The sequence below is a fragment of the Pleurodeles waltl genome, chromosome 6 (assembly GCF_031143425.1).
Source record: "Pleurodeles waltl isolate 20211129_DDA chromosome 6, aPleWal1.hap1.20221129, whole genome shotgun sequence".
NCBI classification, from domain to species: domain Eukaryota; kingdom Metazoa; phylum Chordata; class Amphibia; order Caudata; family Salamandridae; genus Pleurodeles; species Pleurodeles waltl.
The window spans coordinates 1,669,470,834-1,669,490,909 of record NC_090445.1 but is presented as its reverse complement, the minus strand read 5'-3'; the positions used below and the strand labels follow the sequence as shown (position 1 = coordinate 1,669,490,909).

Below are 20,076 nucleotides of genomic sequence, written 5' to 3'. Positions count from 1 at the left end.
TTTGGCATATATTTATCAGGGTAAAAAGAGCGAGGGTTAAAAGAATTAGATTTTTGTCAGGGGCATAACAGAGGTCTCTGCAGTCCCTACGGTGTGGAGGGTCCCAGGCTTACTCATACTGGAGTGTGGGGGGGGGGCCTCTAGCCTATCCTGCAAAGGCGAGGAGGGGAGAAAGGCTCATGCTTTCTTACGCCACTGATTTCTGGCATATATTTATTAGAGTAAAAAAAATATAGACGCTGAAGCAGTTTATGACTGCCTTTAGCAAAGCCAGTAGGTCTAACCTTTGTGACCTACTGGCACTGTCAATGGTTTTTAAGAATGCTGTACAGCATTCCAGCGCCTAGAAAATACAGCTGATCCATATCGGGTCTGCAAATAAATTGAAAAATGTGTACTTTTTTTTCTGAAAGCGGGGTTGTGGCAGCAACAGCGTAGGCAAGCGGGGTAGATAGGACAAGCTGGGCAGGGGTGCTCATAAGAAACGCAGGAAAACAGAAGCAACACAGAGGTGCAGGTAGGAGAAAGCAACAAGGAGGGCGGGGAGTAAACATGGAAGAGTGAGAGCAATATGGGCCGTGGAGAAATGCAAACGGGCAAGAAAGCATTTGATGCTTGGAGATGGTAGAAGAACATAGGCAGACAGAGTGTGTGCTGTCTAAAGGACTAAAAAGCCCCTTGTAGTGACATCTTGTTTGAGGATCCAAGGAAATTGAAAGGCCACGAAGGAAAAAAAAAAGCAATATAAAAAGAAGTTGTCAACTATAACATTTCCCCTGGCTGTAACTGTCTTGAGTTCTGGCTTCTTCCGGCAGGAGGGGAGCAACAGGAAACAGATCTTGCATGACACTGGTCATGTGATATCTGCATGGCAGTGTGCCATCCAAACCTGCTTTGCTGTAGCGTTCAATTGTTTGTTGGGACACTAGTGAACAGGCCTGTTACTGGCTCTGATCGCAGCCCTGTGACCCATTCGCCCACTGCGCCTGTGAGAAAACAAACTTTTTTTTCTATTTCATCTCTAGAGAGTCGTTTTACTGGAAATTTTCTTTGCAGAAACCCAGGTGTTCCAAATCCGCTGTTGCATCTAAACCCACATCTCATTTCTTGAAAAGAAAGTGTTGTCAGCTGCGAGCAGTAGCTTATTCAATAATTTGATGGTCTTCTGGGCTTCAGCCATCTCTAAACCCCCCCCCCCTCCCCCAATAATCCTTGCAGGTGCTATAGAGCATTTTGTAAGTTGTGGAACCCTCGCCCCTTGTTGTCAGTGAGAAAATGTAACACACTCCAGTCTCCTTTAGAGAAATATTTGCGAAGTGCACCAAATGTTTGACTTCTCGAAGAAAGGGCTTGCATGCTTAGAAATGAACAGTATTTTGGGGGACATCCTTATTGGACTATCCACTGCATTGCAACACCCTGTTTCTAGTCCCCCTCCTTCCCCCCAGCTCCTATGTAACATATTTGTTAACAATAACCATAACAAATCTGCTCATCTGTTTAACAATAACACGTCGTTCAGTCGAAGGAGGTGGTTGCATGGCCCATCCCTACAAGCACAACAGAGGTACAGTATTTTTAAGGGAACAAAGCATACAATAGACAGGTGTTTGAAACTGGTATCCGCATCTAGATCAGTGTTGGTTCTTGAAAAAATTGGAGTGCTCGCTCCTGTTTGCACAAATGCAGCCATATGTATGTAATAAAAGAGTCTTTTGGGACTGAAATGTCCCCCTGCAGGCTCCAGAGAACGTGCACCCATGTCCAAGGTTCCAGTAGTGGAAAGCCACGGTAGGGTTTTGATTTTTAATCTCCGTGAACTTTACAGTCATGTATTGTGAGAAATTGATATAGGTTTGGGGGGAGTGAAACCCTGCTCAAGGAACAACTACAGTCCTTGTCAGGGTGAACCCCAAAAGTCACTAAATTAACCTGTGCTTAACCCTGTGGAAGATTGGCACAAAAACAGTCAGGCTTACCTTCGAGGCAATATGTAAAATATTTATGGAGCCAATAAAGTGAAAACATAACAGAAGAGAAATCTCAAACCAATTTAGAAGATTCCATTAAAAAAAATAATTTGGGATCAAACCTACAAAAGTCCAATCAGTAGAAATTGGGGTATTGAATTTTAAAGGTTTAGATAAAAGTAGTGCCACGGGGTGCAAAATGCCAACTGAGGGTGTCCGTTTGCCCTGGACTTGGACAAAGTGACAATTTCAGGATGACCACGATGGAGCGCAAGCCGGGCACAGACCAAGTTTGGACCGCTAAGGATTGTACCTTATGTCAGTGGTGCACAGTGTGTACGGTGTTGGTACGCGAGGCTTTGTTTCATCCAGTGTCGTTTCTGATGAACATGTGCAGCAAGACTTTGCGTCAGTTCTGATGAAGTTTGCAGCTGAGCGGTGAGGCTTTGCTGTCCTTTGCATTGCTCTGCGTTGGTTCAGGTGAAGCTTGTAGCTGTGGGTTGTGGCTTTGCATTGCTTCACACTGAATTTGATGGAACCTTCAGTTAGGCTAGGAGGCCCTGATTCCAGCCTAGGGTGCCAGGACCCGGGGATGCAACTCCTGGGGACCAAGAACACACTCCAGCGGACGCCAACAGGGCTCAAGCAGGTCCAATTGCAGGTCCAGTGTTGCTGATTAGCTGGGCAATTGATGGGAGGACTCTAGAGCTTGTTGTGTCCTGTAGATCGGGAGAAGAGGTCAGCCAACTGACCTTTGGTATTACTCATCCTGGGATGAAGCCATCAGTGACCTCCGGCAGCAGTAGTGTAGTCCTCTGGCAGCAGGACCTTCCTTCTGTAGTGCCGACAGGTTGAGTAGTGTAGCAAGGAATGGATCTTGAGGGTCCTGTTTTTATACCTTGTGCCCGCTTTGAAGAGGAAGAAACTTCTGGAGTTTCCATCCACAGATGGTTCTGGAATTTCCTTTCTCCCTGCCCTGTTCTCAGGATGCTTGGAATGACAAAAGGCTAATGTGAAGTATGAGGGCAGCTCCTTTGCAACGTAAGTGGTACTGTGCACAGTTCCGCCACTTCCACCCTGGCAGGGCGGCCCACCCTTCCAACACCTATCCCACTTGTGTCCGTGTCTTGGAGGAATACGCAAGGGCCAGCTGCCAACGACACAGTCATGTGACCCCGAATACAGGCTTATGGCACCAAATGGTTAGGACAAGAAAATGTCAACTTTTTCTCCTTTTCAAAAAATGCCCAGCTCCACTCCTTCCTTCCACGTCTGCAGATGAAAAAACTGCAACTTGGAAATCTGTGTGAAAGATAGCAACACCTCTAACACAAGTGCTAATCCGAAACATAGCAGGGCTCTGAAGTTCATATGTGTGTCTGCCAGCCAGAGACAAATACTGGGTAGAACCCCCTCGCCTTTGCACATGAATACTCTTTGCAAGGAGGGAAAGCTAGAGGAATGTGTTAGTCATCTGTGATCTCGAGGACTGGGGTTCTGAGCTGCCAGCCACCAGTCAGGGACACGACATGGATATTCCTGAAGCTCCACTAGATGTGCTGCTGACCTTGTACTAGAAGGAGAAACTTAACTGCTGTGGAAAGTAGTTTCAAAGTAGTGCCTCTGCAAGAGGAGAACTGCCCAACAGAGAAAGACCTCAGCCCAGCGACCTGCATTTGGTAGAAGCTGTGCAGTATTATTTAATAACATCTGTGTTATCTATAACGTGAGGCCGGGCAGTCGTTCGCTGCTACATGAAACTGTGTTATGCCCTCCCGGTCCTTGAAGCACCAGTCTGTGTCCTGGCTGCCTCCACTTGAGTCTTGAACTAAGTCATCCCCACTCTTTAGCCTTTGAGGATCAATGGGTTTGCCAGCACAGCCTAAGGCTTGCACTCTGCCCAGCAGTGCTTTGCAAACCATCCAGTGGTAACAGCACACTATTTCCCAATAGCCCACATCATTAAGGTTGTGGTGCCAAGAACCACGACTGAGTGTGCAGTCCCCATCTTTAGTCCAGGCACCATCCCCATGTTTTGTGCAGCACCATCCTCATGTTCTACAGGTATGAAAAACTATGTATCATCCGCTTGAATCACCGCTGACCCAGGGATTCTGTGCGCCTTGAGTCCCCTATCATGAACCCCCAGACTTCTCTTTTGGCAGTGGATATTCTGCTTTGCTCATGAAACTGCATGCAGATGGGGACTCAAAAAATGTCTTGCTCAGGACATATTCGACCACAGGAGCTTCCTGATCTAGCACAGGCTTAACAAGCAAGACAGAGCCTTAGGAAAACTGGCTTGTATTTGTTCAGCACCATGGGTAAGATTCACTAAGTGACTGATGCCGGGTTCAAGCCTGTAGGTTGAGCCAGCATCCACATGGAGCACCTCTTCTTTGGATATTAAATCTATAGCATTTCCCAAGCTTACCAGAATTTTGTATGTATGGTATTTAGTGATTTGTAGAATAAAGTCCTTTCCTTTTTTAGATCAAGTATTGGTTGGACATTGTTTAAGTGTTGTGTTGCGCTGCTCTTTGTGTCTGTCTCACACCACCTCCCCGAGTAATCCTTGGACTTCTCTGCTTCCCTGAGGGTCAGCTGCCAAAGGGGTTTACTTTATGATCAATTTTGGGTCTGTTGGTCTTGTGGACAACCGATAGGAGATGTAATGGCCCTTAATTGACACTCTTCAGTCCCAGGAGCCCCTCATTGCCCCTTGACATCTAACCGTATTCCAGCAATGCCTGTTTACCAGCCCTCTGTTGTGATTACTGCAGAGCACATTTTACATTCACAATTAATGAAGTTGTTCCTAACCAAGAATATGCTTAAAAGAGAGCAAGACATGCTTCTGCCATGTTCTGTGCTAGGTCCCTCTTCAGAAAATGTGCAGCAAGTGATGAAAAATATTATACGAGCCATCGGTGCCAGTCACAAACTGAGGAGTTGACGGATGAATTGCAGAAATGCAGCGCAGAGGCGCAAACGGAGGCACACAAACCCTTTTTACAGAGGTGCGCACTGTTCATGATACAGCTGCAAGTAGTCAGTACCAGCCAGCAAGAACAGTAGGGGTATCATACACTTGAAAAACGTATTTGTCCCCTATTCCATCGATCTGGGTTAATTTTCCATGTTAATTTTGAGCATGTACCATGCTCGACTGCCTTTTGGCTAGGTTTGCACTATAGAAATACCATATACTTGCATATAGCTTTCCAGACCAGTTCTTGCATAGCTGCAATGGTGAACTCACATATGAATTTAAGTACCTTCTTCAAAAGAAGGGTGCCCCATTCCTGCCTTGTTGAAGTGGTGTCAGTTTCTTTTATGCTCCATCCTAAGAAGTAAAAGCAGCATTTGCCAAAGCCTTCAGAGAGCTGACAGTTAGCAGACTCTACCTGTGTGTTTATGGATTTACTTTGGTATAGCACTTAGTGCAAACTGAATTGCCCTTAGGCCATCCTAAGTGTTCAGGCAGATAAAAGAACTGTGCCTTAGTGATATAAAGTGATTTGCATCCTAAAATGCAATTTGGTTAAGGAGGGAAGCCAAAATGCAAGCCAAGACAACTAATTCTGAAGTCTGCAACTTATCTTCCAGGGATCTGCAAAGTTTTGATTAACTCCAGCGATAGTAAAGTTCATAATTATTGGCCATCACTTAGTTCATGAAGTTTCCTGATTGCCCTTTGTCTTGCTCCGAACTATGGGCCTGCGACCGTCACAAAGGTAACCTACACTTTTGGGCAAGTTTACACTTTTGAGTACCTTCATTACTTTCCGGTATTCACAAACTGCACTTTTGTAGTACGTTCAGCACTACACATGGCCAACCACTGGTAATGCAACACCCTCACAGCAAAGTAATGAAGATAGGCACTTTAAACCCCCATAGGAAATAGTGTTAAATTAAATCATGTATACAAAAAGTATCTAAATAAATATACATGAATGTTAAAAAGTTTATAAAATAGTGCATATTTTTTATTTAGTTATAAAAAAAATTGAATAACCTGTTGCAAATTTTTTTTAAAAAAGGGACAATAAATGTAGCAGTTTCTGGTGTTAATATGTTCAGAATTGCCTTCATTCATGATGCAGATGTGGGAAACCCATCCAGATTTGTAATATTTCTATGTGATTGTCCCTTCACTGTGCGCACTGTTGTTCTTGCAGTGCGCATAGCCAGGGTAAGAGCAAGTGGGCCTTCCATTAAAATGTCATACTTACCAAGTGCAGGTGGTCATTCTTGCCTGTTTCGATATCCGCATCTTGACAACGCAATATTGCTCATCCGTTATATAAAGATGTTGTACTCCTATCAGGAGTGGTTTGCTTCATTTTTCAGAGAGCAAGACTGGTGTAAAATGAGTTTACATCCTATTTGCTATTGTAAAAGTGTGCTTCCTAAACTTTATAGTATTCACTCGGGGCTGGGGGTGTGTAGGTGTCACCCAGCAGGATGGGTCGACGCTGATGATGGCTTAATGAAGATGTAAGAAGCACATTGCTCTGATACCTGAGAAGTTCCAAGGCGTGTAATGTAGAAGTGTAGTGATGGGAGAAGAGAAAACAATGCAGGTTTTGGTTTAGTGTAACTCCTTTTTGACATTTTTTGAGCATCGTACACTAGTTACCCAGTATTATATTTTTTCACTTTATCGACTTGATATGGACAAAAGCCTAAAGGACTCATGCCTGTGTTTGACCTCGTGAACTTAAGTTCACACTACATGTCGGCAGGGACAACTAGAAATGTTGCCAGTCATACAAAAAGCTCACCAGCCACATCTGGAGAAGTAAAGTTTCCATCAGAAACAGAGGTCTGGGGTACAGTGTGCCCTGCTGCTGTTGTATACTCCAATACTGTGTGCTGTGAGTTGTGTTTGTCTGTGGTGAATAGTGTTCATGATTGCAGTTATGGCCGTGCTTCTCTGTTTCTTTACCGCATTTCTTGGGTCAGTGTGGTCTTGTAAGGGAATAGAGATGAAGTTGTATTTGGACAGTCCGTCCCATAATACACCTGAGAGAGTTCCTCTGAAAAGTGGGTGGACAGTGGAGGTTTCTGCACTTAGATGTTTCTCTTTGCGCCACTCTTCACTTGTTTTTCTTCTGAATTTATTTTCCTTTTTTAGGGTACCATCAACTCTGTCACATCCCAACAGTGGTCCACCGAAACAAGGCTTCGTCGACGCCATGGTTTTGTCGAAGATGCATCTTTGCGCTGGCTGTTCGGGTGAGTGAATTGCCTTGTTGTTACAAAATGTTTGTGAAAGAATTTTCTTGTGAATATAGCACCAGGCCTTGGCCACTGGTTGCCTGTGCAATTGTGTATGGCTGTTTCCAGATTACTTTGAGTGAAAGAGTCCAATTTTGCACCATTTATTTTCCAGATTAATTCAATAACATCGATGCTAGTGTGATTCGGTACCACCATTTGCACCTGTGTTTGGACTGGCGGAAAGGTGCAGGGAGTTGTTTTTGCACTTATTTATACACACGCCAGTAAAACATTGCAAGAGCGCAGTCTCCATTTCCTTGAAATCATGGAATGGTGTTGCGAAACTGCACTATCTCAGTTGTATCCTTGGTATCCATCCCCGGTGTTGTATTGTATTACAGCGCTGCATTTGTATAGTGCTTTCCTACTCCTTCCTAGCTCCCAAAGCACTTACTGATTGGCTCAGTAGGTACCTACTCCTTCTGAAGTGCCTGGTCGGAAGAGTGTTGGTTGAGATGTGTCACGTGAGTGGCATGTTTTGGTCTCGTGTGCGAGGCTCGAAGATATGCCCCAAACTTGCTGCGCCAGCATGTACCTATGTCTTTCATATAGGATATTGGATATCAATCAATCAGGATTTGTAAAGCGCGGCTAATTACCCGACAGACTATCCAGGCTCTTGTAGGTCCGGAAGAAAGTAGTGCAAACTGAGGAAAAGCAGGGTGGGGGCACACAAAATACAGGGGGAAAAACGAGGAGAAAGCAGTGAAAATTAGGGGGAAAAAAGGACAAGGCACAAAAAACATAGGAAAAGCAAGGAGAAAGCATTGAAAACTAAGGGAAAGAAAGGAGAACACACACAAACCGGGGAAAGCAAGGAGAAAGCAGTGACAACAGAAAACCAAAGAGAGGGCACGCAAACAAAAAAAACAGGGAAGAAGCAAGGACAAAGCAGTGAAAACGAGGGAAAAGCAAGAAGAGGGCACTCAAAAAAACATGGGGAAAAAGCAAGGAGAAAGCAGTGAGAATGAGGCGAAAGCAAGGAGAAGGCACTGAAAAAAATGGGGTAAGAAAGCAAGCAGAAGACAGGAGCAAGAGAGATGCATCAGCAATGGGGGGAGCTGGGCCTGGATATGCATAAGCAAACCAGTGTAAGCCGTAGCCAGAAACCAGTAGACAGTCAGGTCTATGTTGCTTCCTGAACTCTAGGTGATGTTGGATGATCCTTATTCTCTTTTGGGGGTGTTCTACAGCTTGCTCTTTTGTACAGGGAAAGGACTCCCAGGAATGCTTGTTTTGCCAGTTTTTGAACTGAAGGCTGCTCATGAGCAGGCCATTTTGCTTTCTTTGAGTGAAAAGATTGAGTTTGACTTTGATGGGTTCTTTCCCTTGCATCACGCGGTGAGCAATGCAGAGCTCTTTAACATAGATTGCTGCTAGCAGCTAGTAGTGAGTGTATGGCTTTTAATGCAGCAGTAATGAGGGTGCATACACCCCAGTTTAGAGCCTGCTTGGGTGAGGTATTCTGGAATCATTCTAGAGCAGTGGTTCCCAACCTTTTGATTTATCTGGACCCCCATTTAAACATTCATTGTACCCAGGGACCCCCACTGAATCATCATTGGAATCCGGGGACCCCTGTCTGAGTCATTACTGGAAGCTGGGGACCTAATTTGTCAATATTCGTTAAGATTTTTTTTTATTTTCTAAACAGTCGCGGACCCCCTCAGAAGGCTTTGCGGACCCCCAGGGGTCCACGGACCACAGGTTGGGAACCACTGTTCTAGAGTGTTGATTAGGTTTACGGGAGTCCAATGCAGAGACCACTGGCATAGAGATCACATTACATCACAATGAGGACTACGTCTTCTGGGGCAGGCCATTCATGAGCATTGACTATCAATTTCACAACATTAACTACTTGCTAATGAAAACAAATATTGATTGTGGAACTCTGTATTACGTTTGTGTGTTCTGTTTTACTTTGTGTCCCTTTGTCAAGGTGTATACATTACCTTAGACCTCAGAAGGGTGCTTGGGATTTTTATCCTATTGAGGTAAAGGTTGTAAGATGATTTCTGAGCTGTATGGATGTAAATATTCCCTGGCACCTGTTAGAAACTCATAGGCCTACTTAGTTTTTTTGCTCTTTGTTTGGTCGGCATGCATGGATCCTTTATGTTTAGTCCATCTTCCCAGTGGAGGTGCAAAGTAGATTATGGTTTTGTTTGTTCAACTGTGTATGGGATTGTAATACGATTTTGCTCTATTTAGCTATGTTTCTTATAGCACTCTAGATATACGCTTTACTTTCTTAATATTGGTTAATCTAGCTTTCTATGTCAACTGACTCATAAATTGGAGTAAGATAAAAAGGATCATTTTCCATTTTTGTTCTTTCTATCTCACTCGGTTTTTACATTCTTTCAGAAAGGAGGTGCTTTAAAGAAAGGTGCAATCGCTAAAACGCTGCTAGCTGTCAAAATGGTGCTGCCATACTGCCCGCAAGACCTGGAATGGGATTCGCTGCACCGGACCAATCACCAGCAGTGTTACTGTTACTGCGGTGGCCCTGGCGAGTAAGGCACCACTTCAATGTTTTAATTTTATGTGACCAGACCAGTGCTTAATTTGTGCTAGTTGTTTCCGGTGCTGAGCACCGGCACTTACTTTTGAGTGCCTGCGCGCATTCTTCTGCCTCTAGCATTTACTGCGAGCAAAAGACACATATAGGAAAGACGTGGGAAGAGAAAAACGAAAAAGCGCCACAAAGGGAGAAAGTAGAAAGCTGCAAGAGTGAGCTGAAGGGGCAAGGAGGGGCTTTAAATGGATTGACGAGGCCCGAGATAGCTTCAGGATTAGGCTACCTCAGTACTCCGTGTTCCCACATTTAATTGCAGCAGCCGCGTGTTTAACAGGAGGGCTTTGGGCACCGGCACGTTTTTATTTACAAATTAAGCACTGGACCAGACAGAATAGGGAACTGCTTGACCAGTATTGAAACATTGCTAGATGACATGAAATGTCTGCAGCCACCATTCTGTCAGCTTAGCTGTAGGGTGCCAGAAACATATCATGTGTAGAATAGCATATGTTGGCACTAGAGTGTCGCACAGGGTGCAAGGCAAAGATATTGACCCGCGCCTTAGATGTGGTGCAAACTACCTTAGCTGTGGTGTGAACTAGAAGACAAAAGATGGATGTCATCAGTGGACAGGACGTGTTGTGCTCATTTGTTTGCAAAGCACTGAGTGTATTAGTACAGTAAAAATGGAGTCTGAGAAAAAGATGAGTGAACAAAAAATTCTTAAGAAAAACACTGATTGTTTTGCAACCACTTTTTTTCAGGGGTATGTTATCTGTGGTGTTTTTTTAAATGTGTTTTTGGTTGAAATTGGAACATTTTTAATCCAGTACATTTATTTTGGGAAAACTATTCGGGCCATTATTGGGCCCTTTTTGAATAATGTTGTGACAATATGAGTGACCTAAATTTAAGGTTTGTCTTCCCACAAAAATTTCCAAAAATAAAACAATGTTTGATTTTCTTGAGCACTCTTTGGAAAAAATACAGTTTTGTGTTGGATACATGCTAGCAATAGAATTACTAAATTCTATATTTGTGTCTCACAAATCCCTTAAAACAGTTGAAGTCATTAATTTCATAATCGTAGCATTTCAGAGCGAGTTAGGCAACTTCCTGAATTTGGAAAAAGTGCTTATGTGAGCATTAGGTGTCCATCTCGTGAAACGACCTCAGAAATTTATACTTTCAGCATTACTCCTCCTTTCAGTGTAAATGTGTTACTTTACTGGATTTCTGAAATCCTCATGTCTACTAGTAGTCACAAAGTGCTATAATATTTAGGTATTTACGCGTTTAGGAATAGTAACCAGCATCCAGTTTACATGTTGAAAGGTGATACTAAAATGTTGATGCAACTTTTTTTTCACCTTTCTTACCCACAGGAAAAATATCACACCAGGAAAGCCCTCAACCCCATATCCCATAAATATTAAGTGTGTTCCCCACCCCATTCCCATCCTCGTATGTACTTTCTCCTGGAGTAAAGTTGCATGTGTTTCCGGGGTTGAAAACTAGTCACAAGTTGTTGAATGCCCACCCACCACCAGCAAGAATGTTGAGTTTACTAAGCTTTACAGGTGAATCCCCGAAGAGCACCCCAAACCCCACCCCTTCTACTCCACTTATGAACACAGATATTCCACCATACTGACTTAATTTCCTAGTATGTGAATCCCACTGTGCGAGTAAATTTCCACCATTTCTAATTCTGTGACTCAGAAATAGTTTTACCCTTGCATTGGTGTTTTGTGCACTTCTAAGTTCAATTTAGAAGAGTAAAAATCTTTAAGAATCAGTCCAGTGTTGATGCAGTGGGTGTAAAAGCCATTTGCAATCCTGGAGAATCATTCCTTTCTTTAAAAACAAAAATATTCACAATATATGAAAGTCGATTTATTAAAACAATTGTATCTACACTGTGAGTGTAATAACTATCGTACAAATTTATTTATGGCGAACCCTCTCACCCTTTGACCCAAACCTCTGTGAACAGTTTTTATTAAAGCCCACAGTCGTGTAGATTTGTGGCGCCTAGAAGCCGTTCAGTTTCTATGTCAAGTGTTTTCCCTCAACTATGGCCAATGGTCAGCTTGTATCATTGCAGGCAAGCCTCCCATTTGAAAATGCCAGTTAATAAATATGGGAAACATTTGGAAAAGGTAACCTACATCAAATGTTGATTTCAGAGTCTGCAGACACTCATGGTCTCTTTACAAGTTTGGCGGTCCAACGCAGATCTCCAGACTCGCTGGGAGGCATTCCTCTCCCCTGCCCTATTACAATATTTCCGCCAGTCCGACTGGCGGTCAGACTGGCAGGAACAGTTTGAGAAAGAAACAGGGACCAGGGCACTCTGAGTCTCTATAATAAATATATAGTTCAAAATGAGTAGAGTTGCAAGGAGTGTTTAATCCAAGAACAGACAACAGCCAACACGTGTTTCGTCCTAGCGGACTTTTTCAAGGCTCATAGATTCAGACTTGGATGAGGAATAGTTTCACTAGGGTTGCTGTAGCCCCTAAAATATAGCATTGGTTCCAATGTAAATAGTCAGTCTTGCCATATTTTGTGGCTAGTGCTCCTGTCTTTGGCACTATGCGGCTTGCCGTACTCGTAAGTATTGGTCAAATAGTATATCCGTAGTTACATACGGTGATAGACACGGGGTCCCTCTGGGCCCAACCTTATTTCTTTCAGTCACTATACGTTTAGTAATGCGTCCATTAGTGCGGAGAGCGCAAGGACAGCGCGTGATAACGCTGTCTTGTTGCCGGTGTAGACCGGCAGGAACAGTGCCACGAAATAGCACTCAGCTTCCTTAAAGGAGCCGGGTGCTGTCTCCTAGCACGGCGGGGTGACCAGCACTATCGGAATGCGCACAGAATTCAGCGCCGCTCTGGCTGAGTACAGCTATGTTCCTGGCAGAAACGTGGTCCCCTGGCGAGTCTGCCCACCAGGGTTGTAATTGGGCGGTCAGACCGCCTGGAGTGCGGTGGTCTGACCGTCGACACGAGTGTGGCGGTCCTCTGACTGCTACACTTGTAATGAGGCCCTTAAATTGAAATTGAAGGGAGTTACTGTTTTGCACTTTACAATATTAAAAGAAAGCATTCTGGCCTAGGGGTTAACAAGCACTGGCAAAGCAAATATATTTGACTTGCATTATGAGTACTTTAAAAAACACACCTGTAAATTATTTCTTTCAATGTACAATGCATTAGTGAGGTAATGAATTTGATGCCCTGATTCATTGTGCTTTTAAGATGTTTAATAGTCCTTCATGCATTGCAATGCAATCACTCCTTAGCAAGTGGAGTCCAAACCAACCAGCAGGAGGTGAATGAGGAAGACTCTTCTGTTAGAGACAAAGCCCACTAAATGTATATTTTAAAGAATTGGTAGCAATAGACAATGTTGACTGGTGCACTATCAAACCAGACTCAAGTCTGCAATCTTGAAGTCTCTTTCCACATGATGCTCCGATCCGGGCCATGAAACACTGGGCTGGAATCTGGGCCCCTTAAGGAGACACTTTGGATGCAGGAGTCAAGCGGACCGAGGGTGACTTGATTTAAGTAATTACCACATAGGCCGTTGTTTGTCACACAGTGGTCCAATTTCAGAAAATAGGACATGATTGGATAGAGGGGAAATGAGTGGCAAAAATGGGACCCAAAGAAAGGGAAGTAACGAATTTCCAACTCAGTAGCATGGACTGGAAAGGGAGGACAATATTTAAGGAAGTGACATGGCATGGAGAGTATGAAGTAGCTATAAAATCTGTATTTGATTTCTGCTTTCCATCCCCAAAAAAGTTCATCCTATGTAAATTTACCCATTCTGGTTAAATGACTCTCAAAATTCCACACTATATGTAAATACACAAAGCAGCGTCGTTTGACCTGCAGCATAAACCGTGGAAGCGCAGAGTAAACCGAATCTTGATTTTTAGAGAGCGTGCCGCATAATTTAACACCGGCTACATAAACCGCACAGTGTTGCCTAGTTCCAGGGCTGCTGGCCAGAGGCCCGGTGGCGAACAGATGCTCATCCGTCTGCACACCATTTGTTCTGCTTTGCTGAAGAGAGCCCGCTCGATCTGAGTCATTTGTAAACGGATGACTCATTTATAAACGGAGCACGTGTTCTGTGGTTTGGAAATGGTGAGTCAGGTCTCTGCGCAGCGGTACCGCCTTCCTGCCCCCTGCTTTCGCTTTCTATTCGTTCTGTTCACCTCTGGGGCAAGCATGAGGGGCTGCCATGGTGCACGTGCCTTCTCCGCGCTACCAGGTTTTGAAGCCCAAAAACCGGGACAATTAGCGAACATAGAAGAAGGACTAATGCTCCTTGAGAAGGGCTGGTTACCCTGCATTGAAACACACAACAACATGTACCTTCCTCTGTGTTCATTGAACGCCCGTTCTGAAAACCCAGGCTTTTGCTAAAACTACTGACATTTTCCGGGAGTCGAGCACAGATGGGGGGAAAAACGAGACTGTCCTGGCACATCCCGGAGGCGTGGTCACATTAATACTAGTGACAGATACGTGGGCCCTGAAAGGGCATCATCATATGCTGGCAGCCTGGCGCCTTTTCTCCCATGACTGCAACTTAATGGGAATCTTAACACACAGAGCCTTTTACCCTGTATATCCTCAGTAAGAGGTTTGTCAAAATGTTTACCACATGGGGTACCATTACCTTGGGGGTGAGGAATTTGCCACATGTGGTTAATGCCTCCTATTCCAACAGTTTAAAGAGAAGGTGTGGCATAACACATGGAATAATGCATGTTTTGCCTTTTTTTTTCTGGCACATTTGACCTTTTGGAATTTATGAGGATAACATTTAGAGGGTGTGATAATTATCACACTCCTCATAATTCTGATTGGACAGGGATTGGAATTTAGGCCTTAACTAATAATGAGGGCCCTAGACTCCTTACACCCATTGGAGCCTTTCCTTAGGTAGACTTTAACACTTAGGATTCTGGAGCCCATCTGAACTTCTGCCACCTTCACTTTGCTCTAAAAACTCCTGCACTCTCTTGTAGCCACACTCAGCAAGTGCTCATTTGTGGGTAAAAAGCTGCTGGTGCCCAACACTTTAATTAGGTGGCTGTCATCCGCTTTTTCCCGCTCCGCCCACTTTCACCAATGGCATAAACCGCTGCCTCCATGCACAGCATCTAAAACAGGATTGCAGGAAATGAGTGGAGCTGGTGAGACCACCTTCCTCAAAAGGGTCACTCTTCTCCAAAAATGTTGAAAAAATGAAATAAAATCTGGCATTTTACAGCAAAAAATGTTCACTTAAAATTTCCAAAATGCCTATTAGTTTTTCACCAGCATTTTGCCACAACAGATCTGGCCATCTTGTCCCATATTGTGTCAGCTATTTAGAAGAGTAGAAAAGAACCTAAAAACTAGAAATTTATGCTGAGAAACCGGAATTGGTACTAATATGTTTCTAAACGAACATCTGTATGGATGGTCTAGCATAATCATGAGATTTTAATATCGGTCTGTACTTCTATTGGCTCCACAATATTGAATACCAACATATTGTCAAGGTAGGAAGATGTGGAGTCCAGAGTTATGCCTGTAGTCCCCATGTATACTTAATTTGATAGTGCTTTCAGTGATTGTCACAGAGTTTATATATGTGCATGTTGATATTTTTGACCTCAGTATTGTGACATACAGTCAGCTGTCTGTGTGGTATTTCATTTGCCGACTTTTAAATGTATGAAACAGATTGTGATGCTGCCCTAAGTTATGTAAGGACATGCAAGAATTTGTTTTATCTGTTTTAGGGCCTGATTACAACTTTGGAGGAAGGTGTTAATCCGTCCCAAAAGTGACGGATATACCACCAGCCGTATTACGAGTCCATTATATCCTATTAAGTAAAATAAATAGAGACGTGTGGAGGCAAAAAGCTCTTAAATCCTGCAGTTTGAATTAGACACATCTTCTCCTTTTAAGAGCAATCTGGAAACTGGGATCTCATTACCTACATGACCATGTCTGTCCATTCACCAACAGGCCAGACAGACTGTGCTATTGACCTGGCCATCAAGGATGATGAACATATCTAGTGTTCAAGTTCTCACACCTGCCATCTATTTATTCTCCAGAGGAGCACTGTGAAAATGGAGCCACCTTTTAACCGCCAGCTTATTTGCGGTCCCTTCACCTTCTTCAGACACATTGAACCAATTCCCCCTGTCTTTTGATGTTCCGTCCCTTTGTCGCCAAACACAACATTTATTTAACTTCAGTGTTCCAAAAAAAATAAATGTTAGCTACAGGGTCATGAAGGTTGATTACCAAAGTAGAGATATTTTACTCAGCACTCATAGCACAGCATCCCACAGAGGCACAAATATACCCAATATCAAAACTGAATTTCAATGTTTTTATTTTCAATAAAATGCGGCTGGGGGGTTAAGAGTGAGATTCTTGAGAAGGTCTTCTGGCTTGATGGAAGGTACCAGACCTTGACTCTAAAATACCTTGGTAATTTGTGGTTCGTGGTCCAGTCACAAGGATACCACCAAAATGTTTTTAAACTTTCCCATAATATATGTATCCCAAAGTGCAACGCTGGTGAGAACAGAGGCCCTCATTATGACCCTGGCAGACGGCAGTATTTTGGAGAAAAGTTCTGCCAACAGGCTGGCGGTACCTTTCCCCAAAATATGTACCACTCCGTCCGCCAGGGCGGTAACAGCCGTCGGGCTGGAGACTACAGTCTCCAGCCAGGCGGCCGTCACTGTCCCACCCACGGGATTATGACCCCGCCTACCGCCATGGTTTTCGTGGCTTCCTTACCACCACGAAAACCATGATGGTAGGCACTATCAGTGACAGGGAATTCATTCCCTGTCACTGATAGAGGTCTTCCCCACCCCATCCCCTTCCCTAGAGTCCTCTCTCACCCTCCCTCTCCCGACATATACGCACATTCGTGCACCATCATACACATGCATACACACACTCATACCGACATTCGCCCACGCATGCATACATCCATTCACACACACATCCACACACACTTACATACATACAATCACCCACGCATTCACACAACACAACATACACGCACACTCACATCTACACATGCACAGACATACCACACACAATGCACACCCACATTCATGCACACACAAACATACACTCCCCTCCACACACACACACACACACCCACACCCCACACACACAACACCCCCTCCCCTGTTGGAGCACCCAGCTTACCTGATTTCAGGGGGTCCTCTGGCAAGAGACGAGACTGAGCGCTGCTGCCAGCAACAGCGTCTGCCAACAGAACACCGCCAGGCTGTATCATGGGTCATGACACGGTCTGCAGTGGTCTACTGGCGTGGCGCTGCTGCTGGCAGCAGCGCCACCTTACCACCGTCTGCCACCATGGCCGTCGCCGGAATTCCACCATTCTTCTGGTGGAATTCTGGCTACGGACATAATATGGCGGGCAGCTGGTAGCCACAGCGACGGTGTTTTGGCGGCCATCGCCGTGGCAGTAGGCGGATACCTTCAAACAAGAAGCTGTATTGCGTTCCAATTATCCCAAATTTGCAAAAAGTTAAGTTTCATTGGAATCTGACGCAACTACTACTTAAGTCAGTTATCTATTGATGCTCATCTGTCCCCACTTGCTATACATCATCTTCAGTCATCTTTCAGGCTCCTCTTGATTTACCGCACTCTGTTGCTCTGTAATAGGGCAGGAAGTAGAGGTTTGCTCAAAAGTTCACCAGTATAGCAAAATTGGGATAAAAAACCTCCCAAATCCATTCCAGTATGAGTTCTTCCAGAGTACCAACAGCCAGTTAGAATGGTCCTATCACAGAGACCTATTCTGAATGGGTGAATGAGTGGTGAAATGTATTCTTTTATTCCAGTAATCTTACTGGCTACCCTTTTAACCAGTCATTAAAGTGTAATTTGTTAGATCCATTCACAATCTATCTGAGACTTGCACATGGGCTGGTAGATTTTATTTACCCTTTCTTAGGTGGAATGAGCTCCCCGAAATGACGGATTAGTGTCATGAATTTGTTCTACATACTTCTGACAAAAATACAAATGTTACCCAAATCCAATGACTGTAATAAATAGGATTATTTGTTTGGGAGTGGGTACCACTACCAACTCAATAAACCCACTCTAGTTAGGGCAGAACACAGTTCCACGAGAATCTCTGCCTCTGGTAGCTGTGGCGTAAGCCACAGACAATCACCAGAGAAATATGTTCCAAGTTCAAGCACTACTAATAATTTCAAAGTAAAGAACACAACTTAATAAGACTCACAAACCAAATTAGAAAAAAGGAGAAACATTTACTGAGCAAAGCCACATCAAGATCGTCAAAGTAAATAAAGAAGAACAGTAGGTATTAATATGTGGAGTTTTTAGGCAAAATATGCACATGCTTTAGAGGGAAAGTACAAGCACTTTACAATGTTTACAGTAGTAAAGTGTGCAGAGCCCTAAAGCCAGCAAAAGTTTAATGTTTAGAAAAAAATAAAAAATCTCTGGTGACCTTGCAGAAAAGGCAGAGTTGCTAGACTGACCAATTAGATTTTCACAGCATAAATAAGAGCAGATGCAGGACTTACTATATTTTGAAAGCTGGCTTCCATTAAATCTCTTCTAAAAGTAAATCTAATTTCGAAGTTGGAGTCAGTTAATCAGGATTATTCGTGATTTGAATTGTGATGTTTAAAATGTACTATTAGATATAAGTTTATTTTGTGTGGTTTCTTAGGTCTTTATCTATGAATTGCTCTTTTTAAAGAATTTTCAAAATGCGGAGTTGAAATTATCAGGGCTGGTGTCTTATTTACAAGAGAGTAGGTCTAATGGAAAAATAAACAAGGAAATAAACCAGGATCCAGTCTTTAAAAGTGTCTTTCTAAAAATAGAAATCCTGCAATGCTTATGCTTGGTATATTATTATCCTCCATAGAGTATGTAGTATTTCTGGTTGAAATTTGCAGTGCATGGGAGCAGGCATGAGTGGGTATGTTAAAGTGAGGACTTTTTGGGGCACAGTTGCATACCAATCATTTTCACACCACTGCATCAAGTGTGGGATGAAAACAAGCAATACATACTCTTAGGAGTACTTTTGCATACTAATCCACCAGAATCCTTTGCATGACCTTGTCTTTAAAGAGTGATGAAGTATATGATGTACTGTATTTTTGCCTCCCAGTTCCCCCAGAATTCATTGCTCTGGACTGTACCTAAAGTGGATTGAAGCAAAGAAACTAGTGCACTTGGGGGCACATTTGCCTACTGATCCCAGGAACTGTTTGTACATGAACAATACTAAAGTGGTATGGAGCAAAGGAAGTAATGCACTTCTGGGTGGAGATTTGTGTACTGATTCTCCCAGAATCTGTTGCTCCTGTTCATAAATTGCAATGACGTAACAGACATTGTGTACTTTTAGGGACACTTGTGCTTGCTGACACCTCAGAATCCTTTGTGTAAGACTGCAAAGGAATGAATATTTAACTATTTGCAACTGTTAAGAGTTGGGAAGATAACCTTTGGGTGTTGCAAATAATGCAGAACATTCTCCAGTGTGCTTGTGATTCACCCAGCATAAACTACAATTTAGAATTAACACAAACATCTTAAGTCATCTTTTTGTTTTGCTGTTGACATGCTCTTTGGAGTGTGGATAAAATCCAGTTTGCTTGGGCACAATGCCACACATCATCTCCAGCTGCTGGTGGTTATTTTGATTGGTTGAAATGGTTTCTTGCTTTTCACAGGTGGTATCTGAAGATGCTGCAGTGCTACAGATGTCGGCAGTGGTTCCACGAAGCCTGCACTCAGTGCCTTAATGAGCCCATGATGTTCGGAGACAGGTAGGCCTATCACCCACAGCCTTGACTGGCAGCCACAGCTCTTGCTATAGAAAGAATGATTTGTATAGACTGTTCTTATTTGATCGCCAGTGAAATCTTTTTTTTAATTATTTCAACATAAAATAATTTTGACAAAAAAACACTTTTTAAAGATTTGTAAACACTGGGCCTGATTACGAGTTTGGCGGTCAGCAAACCCGACTGCCAGACCCGTGGTGAGGAGACAGCCGCAGAGCTGGCAGTCTCCCCACCTGTCCTATTACACCTTTCCCACTGGGCTGACGGGCGGAAACCAAGGATCCCGCTGGTCAGCCCAGTGGGAAAGGTGCAACGGCATTGTTCCCAGCTCATAATTGCGCCGGCAGCAATGCTTTTGCACGCAGGGG

General features: G+C 43.6%; 1 protein-coding gene across 2 annotated transcripts in view; it reads left to right on the top strand.

The window, feature by feature from the left end:
- PHF19 (PHD finger protein 19) overlaps positions 1-20,076 on the top strand; it is a 162,974-nt gene that overhangs the window by 68,994 nt on the left and 73,904 nt on the right. For both annotated transcript variants that reach the window (XM_069241650.1, XM_069241651.1), the window contains exons 5-7: positions 7,114-7,214; positions 9,630-9,778; positions 19,595-19,690. In XM_069241650.1, coding sequence (XP_069097751.1) covers positions 7,114-7,214; positions 9,630-9,778; positions 19,595-19,690 — 346 coding nt within the window. The remainder of the gene's footprint in view (positions 1-7,113; positions 7,215-9,629; positions 9,779-19,594; positions 19,691-20,076) is intronic.